Source organism: Fundulus heteroclitus, chromosome 6, assembly GCF_011125445.2.
Source record: "Fundulus heteroclitus isolate FHET01 chromosome 6, MU-UCD_Fhet_4.1, whole genome shotgun sequence".
NCBI classification, from domain to species: Eukaryota; Metazoa; Chordata; class Actinopteri; order Cyprinodontiformes; family Fundulidae; genus Fundulus; species Fundulus heteroclitus.
In genome coordinates, this window is record NC_046366.1 from 28525320 (window position 1) to 28546058 (window position 20739).

At 41.0% G+C, this 20739-nt stretch overlaps 2 protein-coding genes across 5 annotated transcripts in view; both read right to left on the bottom strand.

Moving 5' to 3' along the window:
- Nucleotides 1-5677, bottom strand: part of LOC105932244 (microtubule cross-linking factor 1) — a 116986-nt gene extending 111309 nt beyond the window's left edge. For 2 of the 4 annotated variants that reach the window (XM_021320877.2, XM_021320880.2), the window contains exon 1: nt 4339-5676. In XM_021320877.2, the coding sequence (XP_021176552.2) occupies nt 4339-5160 (822 nt within the window). In that variant the 5' untranslated portion in view covers nt 5161-5676. Of the gene's footprint in view, nt 1-4338 lie in introns of all 4 variants that reach the window. The other 2 variants (XM_021320879.2, XM_021320881.2) reach the window with 2 other exon arrangements.
- Nucleotides 5678-6956: 1279 nt separating this feature from the next.
- rab12 (RAB12, member RAS oncogene family) lies at nt 6957-19410 on the bottom strand. The gene is made up of 6 exons (XM_012871307.3): nt 18996-19410; nt 15572-15632; nt 12251-12389; nt 11122-11211; nt 10821-10925; nt 6957-9096 (listed from the first exon to the last, which is right to left on the bottom strand). The coding sequence occupies exons 1-6, from the start codon at nt 19228-19230 to the stop codon at nt 8989-8991; spliced, it is 738 nt and encodes a 245-aa protein (XP_012726761.2). The 5' UTR covers nt 19231-19410; the 3' UTR covers nt 6957-8988.
- Between the last annotated feature and the right edge of the window lie 1329 nt (nt 19411-20739).

Here is a 20739-nt window from a genome sequence, read left to right on the forward strand (position 1 = left end):
CCATTACGTCTGTAACCGAGAAGAGATCAGTTCATTTCCCTGACCTGTTTGCTTTGTAGATTTCCCCAGAGAAGTCTACCCCAACATGCGAGGAAAGACAATTGGGTGCATAAATGAGGGGAGGAAAAGTGTGTCAATCAAAGAAAACTAAATCCACCCTGAGATGGAAAAAAAAAGCACTGAGGCCAGTGTTATGTGAGCAGGGCTCCCAGAGGAAGGAGCTAATGACCTCGCAGGACGGTCGAACTGATCAATGGACAGGTTCAAAACAGCAGAGCAGCACCACCTGAGCAAGTACGTCTAAAGCAAACCTCTGATGTTTATTACAAGAGTGCACAGGGTCACCGAAACAGTTTGGAGGCGCAAGTCGAGCGGATATGCCTGCGCTATTATGCCGTTATCATATTGATTGAAAGGAGTCTCTGATGATATTTTGAAAGATTTATCGTCCAGCAAAACATTTTATCGTGAATGCCCTACTTACACAGTCCTGTTAACCGATCATTACCAACAAACATTCAGCTTATGCAACCAGAAGTTGCAACATAGATGTATCCACAGCACAGAAAAACTAGCGTCAAGCATTACCCTTTGATTTAACCATTAGGCATACAATGTTAATGAACAAAAAAATTAGTTACCTTTGTACATGCGTACCTGCGGTAGTTACCATCGATCGCCGCATGCTTTTATTCGTCTTTTACATTTTTCTGACTCCTTGTAGGCAGCAGCTGACCGGGGTGGCACTTTTTTCAATGACACGTAGGGGGCGGTACGAACAGTTCAAAAAACAAAACAAAAAGGAAATTAAAAATAATCTGCGCCCCAAAAGCGGTTTCCCATTATCTATCATATCGCTGTGTGAGGAATTGGCGCTCCTTGCAGCTGCAGGCGCCCTGCTTGCTGTGAGACGACGCTGCAGACCTACACGGCACAGAGGCTATAGGCTAAATCAGAGGCTTTCTCACCCGGGGAGCAATTCAATGTAGTACCGCCACTGACTTTAGGTTTGGCTAAAGGAATAAACTGTATTCCACCTTCTAAATGTTTGGGATGAGGCGTGTCTGAACTGTAATTTCCCCACTGATAACGTTTAAAAGGTGCATAGCCACGTTATTTGACTTTTTTTTAAATGTATACCTCAGTAGCTCACTCTGGTTGCATACAAAGTTTTTATGTAAGATTATCACATCTTGCTGGTGTATTAGTTGTTATTTTGGTGTTTTACGGTTTGTTTTTGCTCAATTTGTTAGTAAATAAAGCCTTTCGATCGATCGATCGATCGATCGATAGATCTGCCACTTTATTGTGAGTCATTGCAGAGGATCAGGCTCAGTCCAGCATTATTTACAAAAGATTTATTACTTAAGCAAACCAGCATTATGATAATTCTGCAATACTGCCAGTAGATGGCGCCACGTCTGTTCATATCTGCACATCGCGCCCGGCGCTGGATTCTTATCTATCCTCAAAAAGGACCATCAAAATACTATCAAGATGGAGGCTTGGTGTATACAACTTTATTTTATCATGATCAAACTGTTTTTGGTCCTTTTTTTTTTTTTAGATAAGCGTGTAACGTGGCTATATACCTTTAACCATTTTACCATTGTTTTTTTTAACGAAACCCCTCTGAACGCAATACGTCCATAATGTAAAATCCCAACAATAATGTCGGAGCTGGAGTTTCTGCAGGTATGGGGAGTCTCACTTTTGAACAAATTGCGATCATTGATTGGACACTTACTGACGAGCCTCCAAGATTAATTGACAGGCGGCGTCCCGGCAAATAGCTTCTATTTATAAAAGATCCTTTTTTTGACAAAAATTTTATTTTTAACAGGAACATGTTGAATGGGTGGTGATGAATGAGCAAACCCACTGTCCTGGAAAAGTGCTTGAAAGCATAAACCTTCTCTTTTATGTAAGTATCTTGTGTTTCAATATTTTGTTTTAATTTGGTTCATTAAGTAAGATTTTCACTTTTCATGTGTCCTTTGTCAGCTCAAATCATCTGCTGATATCCACGGATCATTTTACTATATAAAATCAATAACCTTTCTGTCGAGAAATATTCCATTAATTGTTGGTGCTTATTGCTGAATGATGGTATATCAAAAAATAAATAAGTCAAGCAGTAAAAATGGGATGAGTTCAAGCAATAATAAAACATATTTCAAAGCTTTTTAACACAAATTTGATATTCGTTTTGTTTGTTTTTTAGGCAAAATCAACCCTGAAATCACTAAATTATTGTTTAGTTTTAGTTATTTTTGTTAGATATTTTTGCAGATAAAAAGTAGAAATGGCTAGTGCGTAATTAGTATTTATAAATAGATAAAATGTTTAATCTAGTGGCATATAGCTCTGTAATTATGCTGCTGTAATTTGTGTTGTATGCTGTTGTTTCAACTTTTAATTTTATGTTCTCTCTCTCTCTTTTTTCTTCATAGAAGGTACACCTGGTCTGGCGTTCTGTTAGCTGTGACATCATCCAGAGGAGGCAGATCATCCGCTATGACCATATAACGTAGAAAGGATTCCTGGATCAATGTGTGCTTCTGTGCTTTTTTGTCTCTGCTCTGTCTTCTATAACCCCCAGTTGGTCGAGGCAGATGAGCGTTCACACTGAGCCTGGTTCTGGTTCTGCTGGAGGTTTTCCTTCCTGTTAAAAGGGGAGTTTTCCTCTCCACTGTCGCTTCATGCATGCTCAGTATGAGGGATTGCTGCAAAGCCATGGACAATGCAATTTGTAATTATTTGGGTTATCCTAGTCTGACTTAAATGATCCGAAACATTTAGGTGCAGCAAAAAAATAATAATAATAAAAAAAAAAAAATCATGAAGAGATTGTTAACAGGGCCAATGTGTCACACTGTATGTCTGTCAATCTATTCTATATTTCCTAAAGTATTCGCCCCCACCCATCCAAATACTTGAAATCAGGAATATCAATCACTTTCATGGCCACAGGTGTAAAAACCCACCTGATTGGACACCTAAGGGATGAATTACAGCGGAGACTGAGAGCAGGACCTTCTCGTCCAGCATTAGTGTCTGACCTCACAAACGTGCTTCTGGACAAATGGTTAAAAATTCCCATAAATACACTCCAGAACCTTGTGGGTACAACCTTCCCAGAGGAGTTGAAGCTGTTACAGCTGCAGCCGGAGGACCAACGTCACTCTGAATTAAGAATGGGATGTCACTCAAGAACATATGCGAGTCAAGGCTGGTGAGCGAATACCTTTTAGCAATTTAATGTAACTATCTTATCTACTAACCTGCTCTGGTGCATGTTGTGCAGATCTAAAATATCTAAAATGTTAGATGCAGTACCAAACGATAAATCCCTGAATGCAACTTTAGTTCACTTGCTGACTGGATGTTCTCAGCACGTCCTTGAGAAAAATGGATATTTGATTTAGGTCTCTTCGTGGCACGGCCCCCCCGTTTCCTCCAACCAGTGCAGCAAACCTGAAGCCGCAGCGGGGATATGGATAAATAAAAACCTCGTACAAAAAAAATAATAAAAAAATAAATAAAGATCCATCCATTTTCCAAACCGCTTAATCCCTCATGGGGTCGCGGGTGTCTATCCCCAGCATTCACTGGGCGAGAGGCAGGGTACACCCTGAACAGGTCACCAGTCTGTCTCAGGGCAACACAGAGACAAACAACCATTCACACACACACTCACACCTAAGGACAATTTAGAGAAGCCAATTAACCTAACAGTCAGTTTTTTGGACTGTGGGAGGAAGCCGGAGTACACAGAGAGAACCCATGCATGCACAGGGAGAACATGCAAACTTCATGCAGAAAGACCCAGGGTTGGATTTGAACCCAGAACCTTCTTGCTACCCACTGCGCCACTGTGCAGCCCTAAAAATAATAATAAATAAATAAATAATAAAGAAACTCAAAGATCCACTGGACTGGGAGCTGGATCAAGAATGTTCAAAGTGGAAAAAACATAAAAGTTTATAAACCTTTGACTTTGTAACGCAGAGGAAGGGGGAAATGTGCCTGAAACGTTTCACATCTACTTCATAAAGTGTTCAAGTTTGAGTTTCCTTTAAGAACTTGAAAACTGTGTTTTAAAACTAAAAGTCCCACGTTGGCTTTTAACAGTTTTAAGCGGTTTTATGTTCCACCAAAAAAAAAAAATATACCTAAATAAAACCCCTGAAATTCTAATTAGATTTTGGTTTGATAACCCAAGATCACTGGAGGCCCCCCCATCTGTCCACCTATCTCCAAACTTTCTGGGGACACCCCTGGTGTTCTGCTGCATCCATCACACATCCTTCATTAGTCTGAGGCACCAGTCCGTACCTTGAGGTAGTCGTTTTCGGATCTCAGCTCGTCTATTTCCCGCAGCAGCTCATCCTGGGCTCCAGCCTTGGCTCCGGCCGCTTTGGACTGTGCGCTGCTGGTGGAGGGCTTCTCTCCCTGCGGGCCCGGAGCGGGCAGAGCCGGGGGCGCCGGAGAAGCAACTGCTTGTGTTGCTGCTGCTGCTGGTGTTGCTTCCCTCCGCGCACCAGGATTGTCGCCCACCGGCTGATCCCGGTCGCTGGAGCCGGTGCCGGACTCGGCGTCGCTGGCGGCGGCCCGCGCCAGCTTGTGCTCGTCGGACAGCGGCTCCGACGCGCAGTCGGACAGGTCCGAGCTGCTGTCCGTCTGGCTGACCCGGCCCAGCAGCGCCCCGGTGGGGACCCTGATCGGGGAACCATGGCTGAGAGGCCCCGGAGATCCCGCGGCCAGTTTGCCCTTCTTGCCTTTGGGGAGGACCGGACTGCTGGCGGCGTCCGGCTTGGCGCTGGCGGCTCTGGGCTCAGCTGCTGCCGCCGCAGGCTGCGGCGCCTTCGTGGGCTTTTTCGCCGCGGGGGACCTGATGCTACTTTTTGGCGTGGCCGGTTTCTCTTTGGCCCCGGCTGCGTTGCGCCTGGAGGTTCGGTTCGGATGGGCTAAGGACGCCGAGGCGGACTGCTGCTGCTTGCCGAGTTTCGGGGATTTGGGTCCGATGGCAGGTGGCTTGTTGGAGCGGGAGTGCACATCCTTGAGGAACGGTCTGGCCGGGGAGGGCGCTCGGTTCAGCCTCTTCTTCTCCAGCTGTTGGACGTGCGGTTTGGAGTCAGAGCCATTGGAGCTCTCCATTATACGGGAGGAGGACGAAGGGAGCGATCAATCCACGGCACCGAGGAGAATCTGTGACGCGCGGCTGCGGGGAAGCGGCCAGGTTGCTCTGCCTTCTTCTTCTTCCTCGTCGGGCTGGGGATGCGCATCCTGCGGCGTGCTGGATGCTTCGTTTTTACTCCATCCGACAACATTCACCAGGTTGTCATTGTGGTCCCCTCTGGACTGCGGAGCCTTCCGGGGGAGACCCTGCAGTGAAGGAGCGGGGTTTACGTGAAGGGACGAGCGGCAGGTCGCGTCTGCAGCCCGGGCTGCTTTACCTCAACTTGGGAGACGCAGAAGTGAGTCGGGGTGGCATCAGATCTCCTCCGCAGACAGGCTCTCCATTCCCGTTTCAAGCGCACCGGACCGCCATCCCCACCGTGCGAGTCGCGCTGCCTCCGATATGACACGTAAAATCTGCAATCGCTGCGGTGTGAAGCTCGACGCCCGTGGATTCCTGCGAGGCGCATGCGCCGCGGCTTCACACCCCTTGTGTTCTGTGGGACCAGCGGGTCTGCCACGCTCTGCTGCGCATGCCCCAAAAGGCTGTTGAACACCTTTTCACGGAGGGACAATATTGATGCAAATGTACAATAATGGGGTATTTGAACCAGACATGACGGTTTACGTCGCTTTGCAAAAGTTTTTACGTCTTTAAATTTTTTTTCCAACAAACTTATATAAAAACAACAACAACAAAAAAAAAACAAACAAAAAAAAAAACAAGGTTGTGGTAAATTGTGGAGTGGAAACATTTTAAATAATTATTTTCGAAAACATCTACAGGTAAAAATCTGAAGAGAATAAAGCCTCCTTTATGTATTCAGCGCCCCCTGAAAGAATATTTAATTGCAATCAAAGCTTAAGATCTTTCTTGAAGCTGGGGTGTCCAGACTTTTGGTAGTTTTGGAAAAAATAAATAAATAAATAAATAAAAATAAAATAAAAATAAATAAATAAAATATATTATATATATATATATATATATATATATATATATATATATATATATATATATATATATATATATATATATATATATATATATATATATATATATATAAGCTCAGTAATAAACTAAGCATGTCATATTTTGACAAAAATATAAACCAATCTGATTTTTTTTTTATGGTAAAGGAAACCAGGTTTTGCACTATTGCCTTATTAAAGAAAGCCATTTAGTTTGCACATTTGGACTCAGTTGAAAACAAAATAAAACAAAAAGTCCATCATCAGCAATAAGAATCCCATTTGTTGTATTCACCCAAATTAGTTAAATAAAACTAATTTGGGTGAAACCAAAGCACAAGATTAAAGTGAAAAAATTGGGGTGATCAAAAAACAAATACTGTGCTTTACCCAACAGGTTCCCTTGTAAGATTTTTATTGGTGAGTAATAATATTACCCTAAATAAATATGAATGCCTCTATCCACAAATCCTTGAACTGTAGCTGGGGGGCAAAGAAAAAAAGTCTCCTGATCACTGCTGATCAAGAGACTAAAAATCTACCAAAATAGCTCAAGCTCTGTCAAACTGGATGAAGAGTGCCTGTGAACAACAATTTCCAAGTTTTGGCTATTATTTCATGACCAAACCCTGCTTTAAATATTTAAATTTAAATTTAAATCTCTTTCAGGTGTTCCGGGTTTTACTGCTGATCCCTTTCCAATGGAAATCATGACACTGAAGCCTCGGATGCAACCCATGTCACAACTTTCCCCCTGCATGGCGTCCTATTCTCTCAGACACAGCACAAGTAAATAAACACTAAGCTTTAGTAATAAATATAGACATCTTTAATCGCAATTCATTAGTTCAAGAATGCCACAAGTTATAAATACAGCCAAATCTGCTTTAAACCTTTCAGAAACTGGTTTGACACAATATAACAGACATTCATCATAAAGGAGAAACATTTCAAACAAAACGCAAATCTTTAAATGTATAGTTAAAAACCACAGAGTAGTAAAAGGCTTGGTTAATAGCACAAAGTTCACAGGGTTAGTGCCAAAACGTCAAAAGGGAGAAAGGTTTCATTCCCAAACAAACACCGCTATCTGAAGAAAATGCTCACACTTCCAACCACGTGATGAAAATCCCAATTCTCTAGATAATTTCTGCTCAAAGGGTCTTCTGCTGGACGATAATCTGAATCTTATTGCTAAAATAATAACATTTTTATTTAAAAAAAAGCAGAAAACAAGTCCAATATTGTTAAATGAGGTTCTTTTTGAGTGGGTTTCTTTTTTTTTTTTTTTAGGAAATGTAAAGAAAAACGTATTTGTGCACAATCACAGTGCTGCACTCCTAATTCTGCGATAGATTCAGAACACATTTTTAATCTCCATAAAAAAAAGGAAATAAACAACCAAAGTCTGTGTTTCAACCCCAAAAGCAAAACTTTGAAGAAATGCAAGATAATTAGCGGTCTAAGTGTGATAAAAATGATTTGTTGTGCGGAAAGTCGTGTCGTTTTAGATGCAGTTTACAACTTCGCCACTAGATGTCACAACATCTAACGTCGTGGGATTTTCATTCATTACGATTCAAAAAAACTAATCCAGACTGAGCAGCTCTGAGACAACCAAAGATTCCTGAGTCATACGAAAACTAAGCAAGTCACCTTCAGCTTTCCAACCTTTTAAGCCCTTTTCTCTTCCCTCCTCCCTCTGCCGTCTCTGAATTCAGAAGAAAAGAAACGGGTAAAAAAAAGAAACAATGACGACGTTTTAGTAGCGGGAAAGGATGAAACTAGGTTTGGGTGCTGGCGGTATTTCCGTCTTTATTCCCCTTGGATTAGCCAGCGTCACACAAGACAACTTCCCTGCTTAACACAAATAGATTGAAGACTACATTACCCATATCCCCTTGCATCTACATCCCCTCATACAGCGATTAGCCACTGCTGACCGAAGCAGCTTGTTTTATTAGTGCTAAACTACAACTTCTGTCCTTTGTTGTCCTCCGTGTCAGTCTAAAATGTGAATCTGCCTTGAAGTGCAAAACGTTACAATTTATATGAATTTAATTGCCACATATCAGCCACTTTAACACTCCAAGGTAAAGTAACATAAACCGGTGGCTTTAGCAACCTACTGCTCGCCACAAACATCTTCCCCTTGTCCAGTCATTACAGCAACACGTTATATTTATTCCCCAATGTGCTTTAATTCACTTTAAATAAATCTGTCTCTTAGTAAAAAAAAAAACAACAAAAAACAGAAGCTTATGAGAAATATTTTTTTTTTGTACATGGAGACAGTTTGCAGTGAGCTGGGGAGTTGTGAGAAGTAATCCCTTTGCAAGTTTCAAAATGAAAGGATAGCCTCAGAGGGACTCGGGCGATCCTAAAACTTAACGAGCGTGAGAGACGTGAAAAGAAAAACGTGAGAAAAGCTGCGGGGCCTCCAGTAATTCCCCCCCACACACCTCTGAGGAAAGTGTCCAGGAGGTTCTCTACCTGGAAGACATACCTAGTTTAACCATCCAAACAATGAGGTAGTCTGGGTCACGTGTAGATAGAAGGGTGACAGGAAGAGGAAGATTCTCCAGGCCTAAATGTTAGTGTGCTGCAGGTCATAGTGTACGCTAACGCAGGAGAGGAAGCAACAGAGAAAGCATAATACTGCTCGTTTCATGCAACATTACAGCAGCAAACAGCTATAAAGTGCTGCTGTGTGCTGCCCCCACGTGGCCACGTCGGTGCGCTGCATGTTTTTGTTTTTTTCTTTCTTTCTAGAGAGCGTCTGCTGTGCATGAGAAAGGTGAGGTGAGGGAGAGGGGAGGCATTCCCACACACCCAGCCTCAGCAACAGCGCATCCGGGGAGGGGGCAACTCCGGTGGCACTTCAGGTTCCGGCTGCAGAGACAGGACGCTGTTGGAGAGCTCCTTGTTGGGAACTTCAAGAGGCATCTGGGGGATCAGAGACGCACAAAAAAAAAAAAAAAAAAAAAAAAAAGACATTTAGTGTGAAGAGCCAATTCCACCCATGCATGGATTAAGAAAAAAAAAAAAAAAGCGCAAAAACGGTGACAACCATGACCTTGACAGTTTCTCTTTGTCAGGTTTCAACGTTTAAAAAAAAAAAAAAAAAAAACAGTCAGGTTTTAACACACGTAAAAACAGTGGTTAAAAGACAGAGGTAAAAAAAAATTTAAAAAACGGGAAACGAATCAAAGCGCTTGGAAGGAGAGAAGAGATGATCGGCTGCCTACAGCCCTGACAGATAATCTGTTCTGAACATTGAAATGTAAATTCTCTTCCCGGCAGAAACCTAATCTATGTGACCATGTTTACTTTTCCTTTTAGTTTATTTGTGAAGAGGATCAAGAATCAACTAAAAAAAAAAAAAAAACAGTCTAAAGGTTTATAAAAAGGAGCAACTCCAGGTCCCTCTGAGAATTAAATCTGTTCGGGAGAAAGACTTCAGATGTCAGAGAGTTTAATATAACTTTGGTACATTCACAATCCCTCTATGGCAGCCACTCTTTAAAACAGTTTAGAGGCAGCCCTTTAGTTTAGATAATATCTTTTATCAACATCTTAGGTCATTTCCTGACATTTTTTTTCAAATCTTCAACTAAAAGAATGAAGGATAGATATTATTATATATATCTGCTGTAGACAAGGAGATGAAATGATCTCAATAATTATCCGTTATCCAGCATTAAAATCAATAAACTCACTCAAAATGTTTCCAAATCCCAAAAATAGATGGTTTTAAAACAACCGCCCTATTTAATATAACTGAGGCAGTTAAACAGCATATTTAGTAGGTATGGACAACCATTTATCATTATTGGCATTTTCTGATTAACAATACTTAGTTAATTGTCACCTTTACAGTTTTATTCCACTGTTGGGTCTCTGAGAGCATTAATAAATATTTATTTTTGAAAAAAAATGACTTAATGAAAGCATTGTGGGCTGTTTTATGACAACTTCACCATTTAATGTAACAGGCGAACTGCAGTGACATTTGGTGCATTCACAGCATTTCTCTCTTTATGCAATATCACAATCTAATTATAAAATGGAATAAATTAACATTTTCCCCTTAAAACTCAACCAACATGAAAAGGAAGTGACTTCTATGTTTTCTACCCGTTTTCACTAAAAATCATGCTTGGGTTTGGCCTTCAGCACAGATTGAAGCGTAACAGTCAGCCCAACATTCCTGTTTGGCTCGGGTGGCTGAGGTCAGGGTTTTTCAACAGAAATTAGTCAAAGAATATTAATATTTAATTATATTTAATCAGCATTAAATAGAATTGCCTTTCAGTCCACTGAAAATGCGAATTCTTGCTACAGAAAGTTTTTATAAAAGTTTAAATCTGACTTTCCTGTCTGATACTTTTTGTGGTAGAGCTGAAAAACAAAAATCTAAGTGAGAAATTTGTTTCACTAAATTATCTAACGAGGTTGCAAATAGAACAGCAAGTGAAACATTCGTTCTTATGCTGCTGCAAATTGTTTTCCCAAAAACAAATTACCGTATTTTTCGGGCAATAAATCACATTTTTTTTCATAGTTTGACCGATCCAACTTGATGCGACTTATATTCCCGGAGCAAATTATAGTCCGAGAAAAACAAAACAAAACAAAAAAAAAACAGTCAAAATCAGGAACACACCAACCTTGCTGAGAATGTCATCGACAAGCTTAAGGAAAATCTCGTCCACATTAAAATTATCCTTGGCACTGGCTTCGCAGAAGCGCATCCCACTTATTCGAGAGGCAAACTGGGGGGTGAGAGGAAAATACAGACACTGTCACACAACTCAGGAAATCCAGTCTGCTCAAAAAGACTCAGCAGTCTGATGATGGCAGCATTACAGGTGTGTAAAGCAGGCCAAGGGATGATCCATCCGCCAGCTAAAGCCAAATAAAGGTTTTGAATGTAGATTAAATGGTGACGGTCTGAACGTGGGAACCCACCCTCTCTCCCTGTTGCCTTGAGATGATGCGATCGCTCTCACAGTCCAGCTTGTTCCCAACCAGCAGCAGCTCGGCTTCCTCTGAGGCGTACTGCCGCGTCACAAAGAGCAAAGTGGAGATAAATGAGATTACATCAGGAGTGTACCTGCTGACAGAACAGCATGGCTCTTCACAAATCTACAGCATCATAAGCTATAATGTTCAATTTGTTGTTATTTCTGATAGAGCAGCTGGAGAACCCCCCCCCCACACACACATATTTCCTGAAGCGTGTACTAGAAAACAGAATTGCTCTCATGGAAAACAAGCACGCCCTCTCGAACACAGCATCCAATTATGCACTCCTGGATTGCTACAACAGTGTATACAGGTATTGCGTAACCTCCAGTTATACCCTCTCTCTCTCTTTCTTCCCATGATGCCGTTTGTTCTCTAATGTCCTGCAACAAACCTGCACAGAACAGCTGGAGCTATACTCACATCAAATCACACAAACATGGACTTCATCTATTCATTTCGAGACCTCTTAAGGCATTTAGTGGCAATAGGTTTTATTTAGGTGCATTAGAGTAAAGGGGCCACAAAGGCACTTCAAACGCCTCAGATTTTCATTTGTAAAAATGTAAACCATGTGTTGCTTTCTCCCCCCCCCCCCCCCCCCCTTTAAACATTTTTCTAAGAGCTTCCTACTGCAGCTTTAAGAGCTGCACTGCAAAAATGGATCTAAAATAAGTAAAATGTTCTTAAAGTTAGTGTATTTTTCCTTGATTTGAGCTGGTAAATAAGATTATCTGCCAATGGAATGAGTATTTTCACCCCTAAAGTAAGATAATTAGACATCCTGCACTTGAAATAAGATGATGGAGATGAGTTGTTCCTATTTTAAGTGCAAAAATTTTATTGCAATGGCTGATCATCTTATTTACCTGCTCAAATCAAGGACAAATACTTAAGAATTAAGAACATTTTACTTATTTCTAGTTCTGTTTTTGCAGTGTGATTGGTTGTTTGCCCTGCGATATAAAATCCATCGGCAGCTTACGGTGGGAACGTCACCGCGCGCTTTGGTACAAGGAGCTCCAGAAATGACCACAAAGTCATAAATGATGGTTGTTGTTGTTTTTTTTACCTTGTCTATCATTTTCATCCATTTAGGAAGGTCTTCAAAGGTCTCCTGTTTAGTGAGATCATAAACCAGCACTATTCCCTTGGCTCCTCTGTAGTAGGCTGATGTGATGCTGTTAAACCTCTCCTGGCCGGCAGTGTCCCTGCACCAAAAGAGATCAAAACCAGATTACAGAGCAATCATTTAAGACACAATCAGAAATATCTCATTGATTAAGAAAGTATCAGCTTTAAATTTAACAGCTTTGCATTGTATTAACCATCTAAAAGCAAAATCAGTCATGGAAACTTGTTTTTTTTTTTTTAGAATTTGTGTGATCTTTTCAATAATTTGTTCTTTTTCTCTGGCATTAATGACAGCTGGGAGCCATAACATCACAACCAATTCTTTTAAAATAATGAAACGCTTGCTACACTTTAGACATTGCTGAAGGCAGCCACCATAAATAAGAGACTTTCCTTCAAGCAATAAGTTCAGCAGGAGGTAAAACAACATGAGAAGTAGAGCAAAGAGCTGAAACCGTGGTCAGTTTACTTCACATCTTAGTGATGGTGATGCTATGGCTGACTGACGTCTGAGCTAAATCTGCCCTCCACAGGTTTTATTTAAAGACTAGCAAGAAGGAGGAAGAAACAAACAAGCCTAGAACGGAAGAATGACGCGTTTCATGGTGGATTTAGTGATGCGGAGTGGAAATCAGAAGCACGACAAGCAGTGTGAGCGACACCAACAGTGCGGTGATACTGTACCTTCGGCCAGCTAGTTTCTCCCTCCGTCCCCACAGTGAGTCACAGGCGGGCTTATGAGCAGGAGAGTGGACAGAGACAGCAGCACAATGGCAGGGTTAGGACAGACTGGACACACCTGAGGTGGAGCTTGATGAGAGCTTTTCAACGCCAGAAAAGAGCACAAACACACAAAGACACACAAAGACACACACAGACACACCGGGCGGCAGCCGTCCAGAGCAGCATGGGGAGCAGCAGAGCAGTGATGTTAATGGGGGGGGGGGGGGGGGGGGTTAGTCTGCAGGACAAATGTGTTGGAGATGCGACCGCTGCAGTTCCCACTTTGAAGCGAAGCACACTGACAGTGAGCGCAAAGAACAGCCGACATTTTGATAGTTGTAGAGATGCTGGAACATTTTTTGTTATTAGGGCTGGACGATAATTCAATAACAATATCTATCGATGATACAAAAAAGGGTAAATAAACAGTTATAGATAGAACACTGCAAAAACAGAACTAAAAATAAGTATAATTTTCTTGAAATGAATGTATTTACCCTTGATTTGAGCAGGTAAATAATATTATTTGCCAATGGAATGAGTATTTTACCCCTAAAATAAGATAATTAGACATAATGCACTTGAAATAGGATGATGGAGATGAATTGTTCCTATTTTAAGTGTAAAAATCTTATTCCGTTGGCAAATAATCCTATTTACCTGCTCAAATCAAAGAAAAATACTCTCATTTCAAGAAATGTTTTTCTTATTTTTAGCTCCATTTTTGCAGTGAATAACAGTTTCCCTTCCTTTTTGCATTCTAGCCAATCATGTAGGTTAATGTTACAGTCGCTACATCCTCCCAACCAATCAAAAACGCAGATCCAGGAATGCTCCGCCCCTTCAAAGAGTTCAGAAAACACGTATTCTTTTTTTTTTTTTTTTTTGGGTAAAGAGTTGGTTTAATAAAGGATTGAGTTTGAATTCAGTGTTCTTTATCTAAAAATAGGTCACTAAGCAACAGCATAAAATTTCCAGGGCTGCACTTAAAATATATGTTTTGAATTAGTTGATAATTATCGCTATCGATCAATATGATTTCTATTTTATCGATATGCTGTTTTTCTATATCTTCCAGCCCTAGCCACTTGTCCTGAAACGGTAAATCGTTTGAGACTTTGTGAATTATTTAAAGTAAAACACACACTATGTGCAAACACCCTTTGCACCAATGGGTGTCATTTTAGCAGAGAGATGTTCAAAAAGGTTGACTGTGGTAAAACTTTTACACAGACACCTGCAGAGGTCGTATATCCAGTCCAGGCGTCCTCTGCAGAAAAACGATCCCACAGAAATAGGCTGCTTTTTGGTGAAAGAAACTGTATTTTCAGTCTTCAAACCACAAAGAAAGCACTTTATTCCATTCAGGAAAAATACTGGTTGGTTGTTCTGAACCTAGAAGAAGAAGCTTCTTCCGTTTAACTATAAAATTTATGTTGGACATATTCAAAACTTAATAAGGGTCCTTTTTTTTCCGGAGACTCGTGTAGATTTTGCAGCTCTAAGTGCATTTCCTTTAGCAGGAGAAATGCTAACCTGTGCTAGGGTGAAAGAGAGAGTCATTAAAAGCATTTAAAACAATGCTTTTAATGACTAAAATCAAAGACAAGTTTGTTCTGTTTGAGTACCTCTGAGATATTTGGGAATATTAGGACTACATTTAAAGCAAGAAGCCAAGTGCTACAGTCGGCACACCCGATATCCTAACCCTAAATATTTACTGCTCAAACTTTAAAGTGATTTTATAAAGTACGTTTAACCCTGTGATGTGTAATTTATATCCAAATGTATCGTTTTTAAAATGCATTAAAAAAATGCATTACACTACCTTCGTAACATATTGCTTTCAATCAGTGTTGCCAAGTCTGCTTATTATAAGTGAGTTTAGGCTCGTTTTTCTCTAAAGCAGCCTAAAAAATCTCGTGAGTTGCCGATTGTTGGGCTTGTTTTTGACCGTGAAGTTGGAAAGCAAAACGCGAGTGGTGTGGTAGCTAGTTTGTCCCCACCAAGCCCCCGTTTCCTGTTTAGAAAAAAAATCTATAAAAATACGAAGCACAAAAACAACAAAACTCTCCTTTAGGGGTGTGACTGGCCCAAAACACGACACAACACAAAGAAATTATCAAAACAATGTTACTTTTCGTTTGATTGAAGTTTAAAATGATATGTTATTCATAATAATAATTTCAGTTATTAAAAAGTCTTTATGGTGAAAGTGTTATATATAGTGCCATAATATATCCATACATTTATACTGTTTAAAAACGTGGTGGGTTGCCTGGTGGGCTTGTTTTCATTGAGTGGGTTCCTTGTTTCCTAGCAAGATCTGGCAACGCTGCTTTCCATTCAAGAACGGACCAAATAAAACCATCTGCACGAGTTCGAGTCACCTCTTTGGGCAGCAGCAGTCTGGTTACGGCGGTCTGCGGGTAAACAGGACATGGACGCACCAAACAAAACAAAAACAAAAAAACACAACGCTCCAAGCGAAAGGCTAGCGTTGAGGATCAGCATCTGGGCCCAGTTACCAACTCACCATATCTGTAGTCTGATCTTCTTCCCTCTTAACTCAACTGTCTTGATTTTGAAGTCAACGCCTGCAAAGAGGAATACAATACAGTAAATCAGTTCTATTCAAAAATACTTTATTTATCCCAGAGGGAAATTAAATCTTATTAAAATACCTTCTTTTTTTTACAAATTTGTTTTGTTTAAAATCTGAATAAAAGTTGCCACATTTGTTGCATTGCAACGACAGACCTCAATGTTTTTTAATTGGGAATTTATAGAGTAACACATAGCAGGGCTTGATTATATAGTGGAGGGAAAACAGGGCATGGCTTTTTTTATATATATATATATATACACACCGGTATATACTAGGGCTGAACGATTTTGGAAAATAATCTAATTGCGATTTTTTTTCTTAATATTGCGATTTAATTTTTTTCCCCCAGTTTAATTTATCATGTGATTTAAAATATATACAAACAACAAATCAATTTGTTTCCTCGCCATGTGGATTAGTTGCTAAAAGACCCACAGCATCTAAACTCAGAGCAGAAATGATTGCGTTCTGCCTACGAAATATTTCAATCAAAATTGCAATTTTGACTTTTCTCTGCATTAACCACAAGCAACAAAAATGGCCTCTAAATAAAGATGTTTGTAAACAAGGACTATTTAAAATATGAACTTTTAATGTTTCTATTGATCAGAATATTATTCAAGAGAACAGCTTTTAATTTAATTAGACATCAATCCTTGTTGAACATAAAGTGCAACCAACAAGCAAGTCTATGTATTAAACTGATTGACCAGTACTTAATGCTATGTATGATTATATAAACTCTAAAACAAGTAATAAAATTAGATTATCTCACTGCTGCAACTGTCTTCTCTTCCATGTGGAGGCAAACCCACTTTAAACATTTTACCAACACCTAATGGACGCGTCTAATTCCCTGATTGTTACATAGCCAAACATTGCAGACTCTGCGATTTGGAAATTGCCTTTTTTTTTAAATCACGATTATATCGAAAATGGGATTAATTGTTCAGCCCTAGTATATACATTTCTGAAAAGTGTCAGAAATTCCCCTAATTAGTAAATATAGCCTGTGTGTAATTTTAACTCAGCATAAACTCAGCTGCTCCAAGGAGGCCGCAGAGATTTGCTAGAGAAAATTAGTGATCAAAAAGCGTCACGAATGCCCAAGGACACACCAGACAGGAAAAGTTCAAAGCGAGCCCGGGTCACTAAAATAGATTTCAAGCGTTGGAAATTTATTTTAATCCATCGCTCAGAAATGGAAAGAGAGCGACACAACTGCAGCACCACCTCGACGGAGAGGCTCGACAAGGAGAGGAGTTTTCAGAGCAGCAGCAACCAAGAGGACAACGGTGACTCTAGAGGAGCAGCAGAGATCCGAAGCTCAGGTAGGAAATTCTGACAGGGTGGTGCACTCCGTGAATCTGGACTTTATGAAACGGCATAAAGAAGGCAATGTTTGAAAGGAACGCATAAGAAGTCCCATTTTTGCTATGCCGCGAAGGAAAAGTGCAAACATCTGCAAGAAGCCGCTCTGAGAGCAAAATTTAACTTTATTAAGTTACCTTCAAAAGCACGGTGTGCAAATTCATCTGAAGCTTCATATCACACCAGCCTGAAGGTGAAACATGATGGAGGAACCATCGTGGTGCTTTTCTTTAGCTGGGACAGTAAAGCTCGTCGGCGTTGACTGGAGCAGAGATCGAGCGAAACGTCGGACGCCTGACCCTGAAAGAGGCTGCAAACGACTAAAGGCCGGGGCGGAGACTTCCCCACCTGCAGAACACCTACCCTAAATAAACATCTACAGCTCCAGATGAATTAGTCGGATCAAAGCACAATAACGCGTTAAAATTCAGCCTCTAGAGGTGCAACGCTTTAACCTGACTCTTGCCAGCTGTATGTCGCTCCGCCTAGCTTCACTCCCATCCATCTGGGACATGTCCCATAGAGAGTGATTTATCCAACCAATTTTATTGTCCAGCCAATCAGGACGCAGGGCTGGAGTTTCATAGATGTGACGTAGTGGAGAAGCGACCGTGAGACTGTTTTGATTCAGACAGCAATGGCGGCTCGCATCGAGGAAGCAAGCGTTAACATTGATGCTGCTATTTCTTCCGTGTTGTCCAATCTACCTAATATTGTTTCATTAAAAGAACATCAGAGAACGCCTCTGAAGGCTTTTGTTGGGGGAAACCATGTTTTCGCTCTTCTCCCGACCGGATTTGGCAAGTTTTATTTTTTCCTGCGTCGCTCTCACAGCGTCACGGGTTAGCTTCGGTGTGAGTGGTTGAAATAGCACGTCGATAAAAATGACAGACAAGTGGCTTATCCAATCATATGCAAGGATTTTTGATAAGGCCCAGCCTTCAATAAAGGCGATTCCTATGGAGAGGTCCCAGATGGATGAGTGAAGCTAGGCGGAGCGACATACAGCTGGCGAGAGTCAGGTTAGCAACGTTTGCGCAGATATGCTCCAAAAGACACCTTTTCATTTTTATTTGGAAAACCATGCATCATTTTCCTCGAACTTCCCAACTAGTACACCACCTTAAATCCCTATGAAACACAGGGAAGTTTAGGACTGCAATGCAAAGAGGTTCAAAGGGGATGAAAACTTTAGCTGCAAGCACTCACAGAGATTCTAGTTGCATTTTGATGATGGGCAGGAATCAATAAACGGGAGCGCAGTATTTCCAGGCTTCCATTATAGCATTTATATACAGATCAGCGTAGGAATATTGCAAAAAAAAAACATTTCCACATGTGGCCTCTGACAAAAGGAACATAAGACGGGTGAGCCTTTGCTGGGTCACAGGACTGCGATGGCACAACATGGAGCTCTGAGCCCAGGGCAGCTGATTGTGTGGCTCTATTTTTGGGACTGGACATTATGGCTGGCCGGGGTCCAGGTCACAGGACTGTTTGCAGGATCACAACAACAATAAATAAATGCTTTTATGTTTAAACACACAAGCACGGGCAGCACTCTGTTCATCTTATTAACACATCTGCATGGGAATAGTCAAAATTAACATGGAGGAAAATGGGTAATTGTTTAGCTGTTCCACACTATGCTCTCCTAAAGACTATCTTAATAATTCATCCTTATTTTTTATTTTTATTTTAAAATTGCAATTATTACCTGAACGTGATATAATTTTAACACTAAAAACATAATAATGTTGAATACAGTCTATAAATAAAGTACGAACTTCGTTGTTTTTGGCGTCTTAAATCACAGGGGGGTGAGTTAGCATGAATTAGCTCCCCCCCGGTAAAAACCCGCTTTTCCCAGCAGTTTTAACGGGATTTCGGGAAGTAGTCTGGTCCCGTTTTTTTTTTCTTTAAAAATAACAACCGAAGCTGCCCGGATAAAAAAGTGGACAAAACAAGTCCCCGCGCTCACCTACGGTCGATTTGCACGACTCGCAGAAAGTGTCGTCGGTGAACCTCTCCATGAGGCTGGTTTTACCAACTCCACGGGAGCCAATAATTATTATCTGGAGTTTGAAGTCAGCGGGTCGGGGAGGCATCTTCCTGCGGCGGGACTGAGCCCCCAGAGCGGGGGAAGAGTTCGCGGAGCTTCCGCTGCCACCGGCGGCGGCGGCGGCCCTCCGCGGAATGTCATATCGCGGATCCATCAGTAACTCCACATTTATGACAGCCGAAACAGCTTATGAAGCAGAGCTAAGCGGAGACACTGCCGAGACAAAGCGCTACTTCCAACTTTCTTTCTTGTCCGGGGAAGTTACGGAAAGTTTGTCGCCCGCTGTTAGTTGTTGTTGGTCAGCCATTAGAGACCGTGGACGTCATTGCGTCACTTCCGTTTCCCCTGACTCGCTCTGTCCAAATATTTGCGTTTTAAAGCGTAAAACGCTAACAAATCAAATACAGAACGATAATTTATTGGAAAGTAAACAAAATTTAAGGACTGGATGAATAAAAAGTAAAAATATATATATTTTTTAATTATCAGATTATTTTCCTGCAAGGCCTACACTGTGGTCTTGCCTTGCAGCAAGAGAGTCCTGCGATTCAAATTACGCCCTGGGGTGTCTCTGTCTGCTTGAAGTTTGCATGTTCAGTTCAGTTGAATTTTATTTACATGGCACTAATTCACGACACACGTCATCTCAAGGCACTTTACAAAGTCACACTGAATCAAATCATCCAGACAGATTGGTCAAAAAGTTTCCTCTCCAAGGAAACCCAGCAGATTGCATAATGTCTTTAAAGAGCGTACAGCCACAGTGGACAGTCGTCTGCATTGTCAATGGCTTTGCATACCGAGCATGCATGAAGCGACAGTGGAGAGGAAAACTCCCCTTTAACAGGAAGGAAAAACCTCCAGCAAAACCAGGATCAGTGTGAACAGTCAACTGCCTCGACAAATCAAAGTAACACAGAACAACGAAAACTGCTTGGAAAGAAAACAATATTTAAGGACTGGAAGAATAAACACTAAACATATATTTTTATTATCAGAGTATATTCCTGCATGGGCTGCACAGTGAGCTTCTGGGTTCAAATTCCGACCTTGGGTTCTTTTGCTTGGAGTTTGCATGTTCTCTCTGTGCATGGATGGATTTTCTCCGGGTACTCCGGCTTCCACCCACAGTCCAAAAACATGACTGTAAGGTTAATTGGCCTCTAAATTCTTAGGGATTCGCTCATTTTACGAAAAATATAAATCTGTATGTATAAATAATAACTGATCATTAGAAAAATAGATTTCTTATACATGTGTGCTCCTCAGGGGCAGTTCTAGACAGGGGCCCCTGCAGAAATGGTCCTGTACTAAAGACATAACATTAAATACACGTAATACAAGTATAATCAGTGGCAAAGAAACCATAATTGGTCACTTTGGCCAATGTTATTTTTACCGATACAGTTTCACTCTAACTAGGATTTAATTTAGCTTCATCCAAATTGAGCAGGGATCTCGGTTTTCATCCTCTAGATCAGGGTTTCTGAAACCTGCAGTTCTGGAGCCACAACTGGCTTACTTAATATTAAGATAAAATAGAACTTTATCGATCTCACAATGGAGAGATTTACTTGTGACATCGGCTCTTATAAGCAACAGAAGGTGCACAAAGGAGGAAAAGGTGCATGAAGTATATATGGTACATCCAGATATATACAGT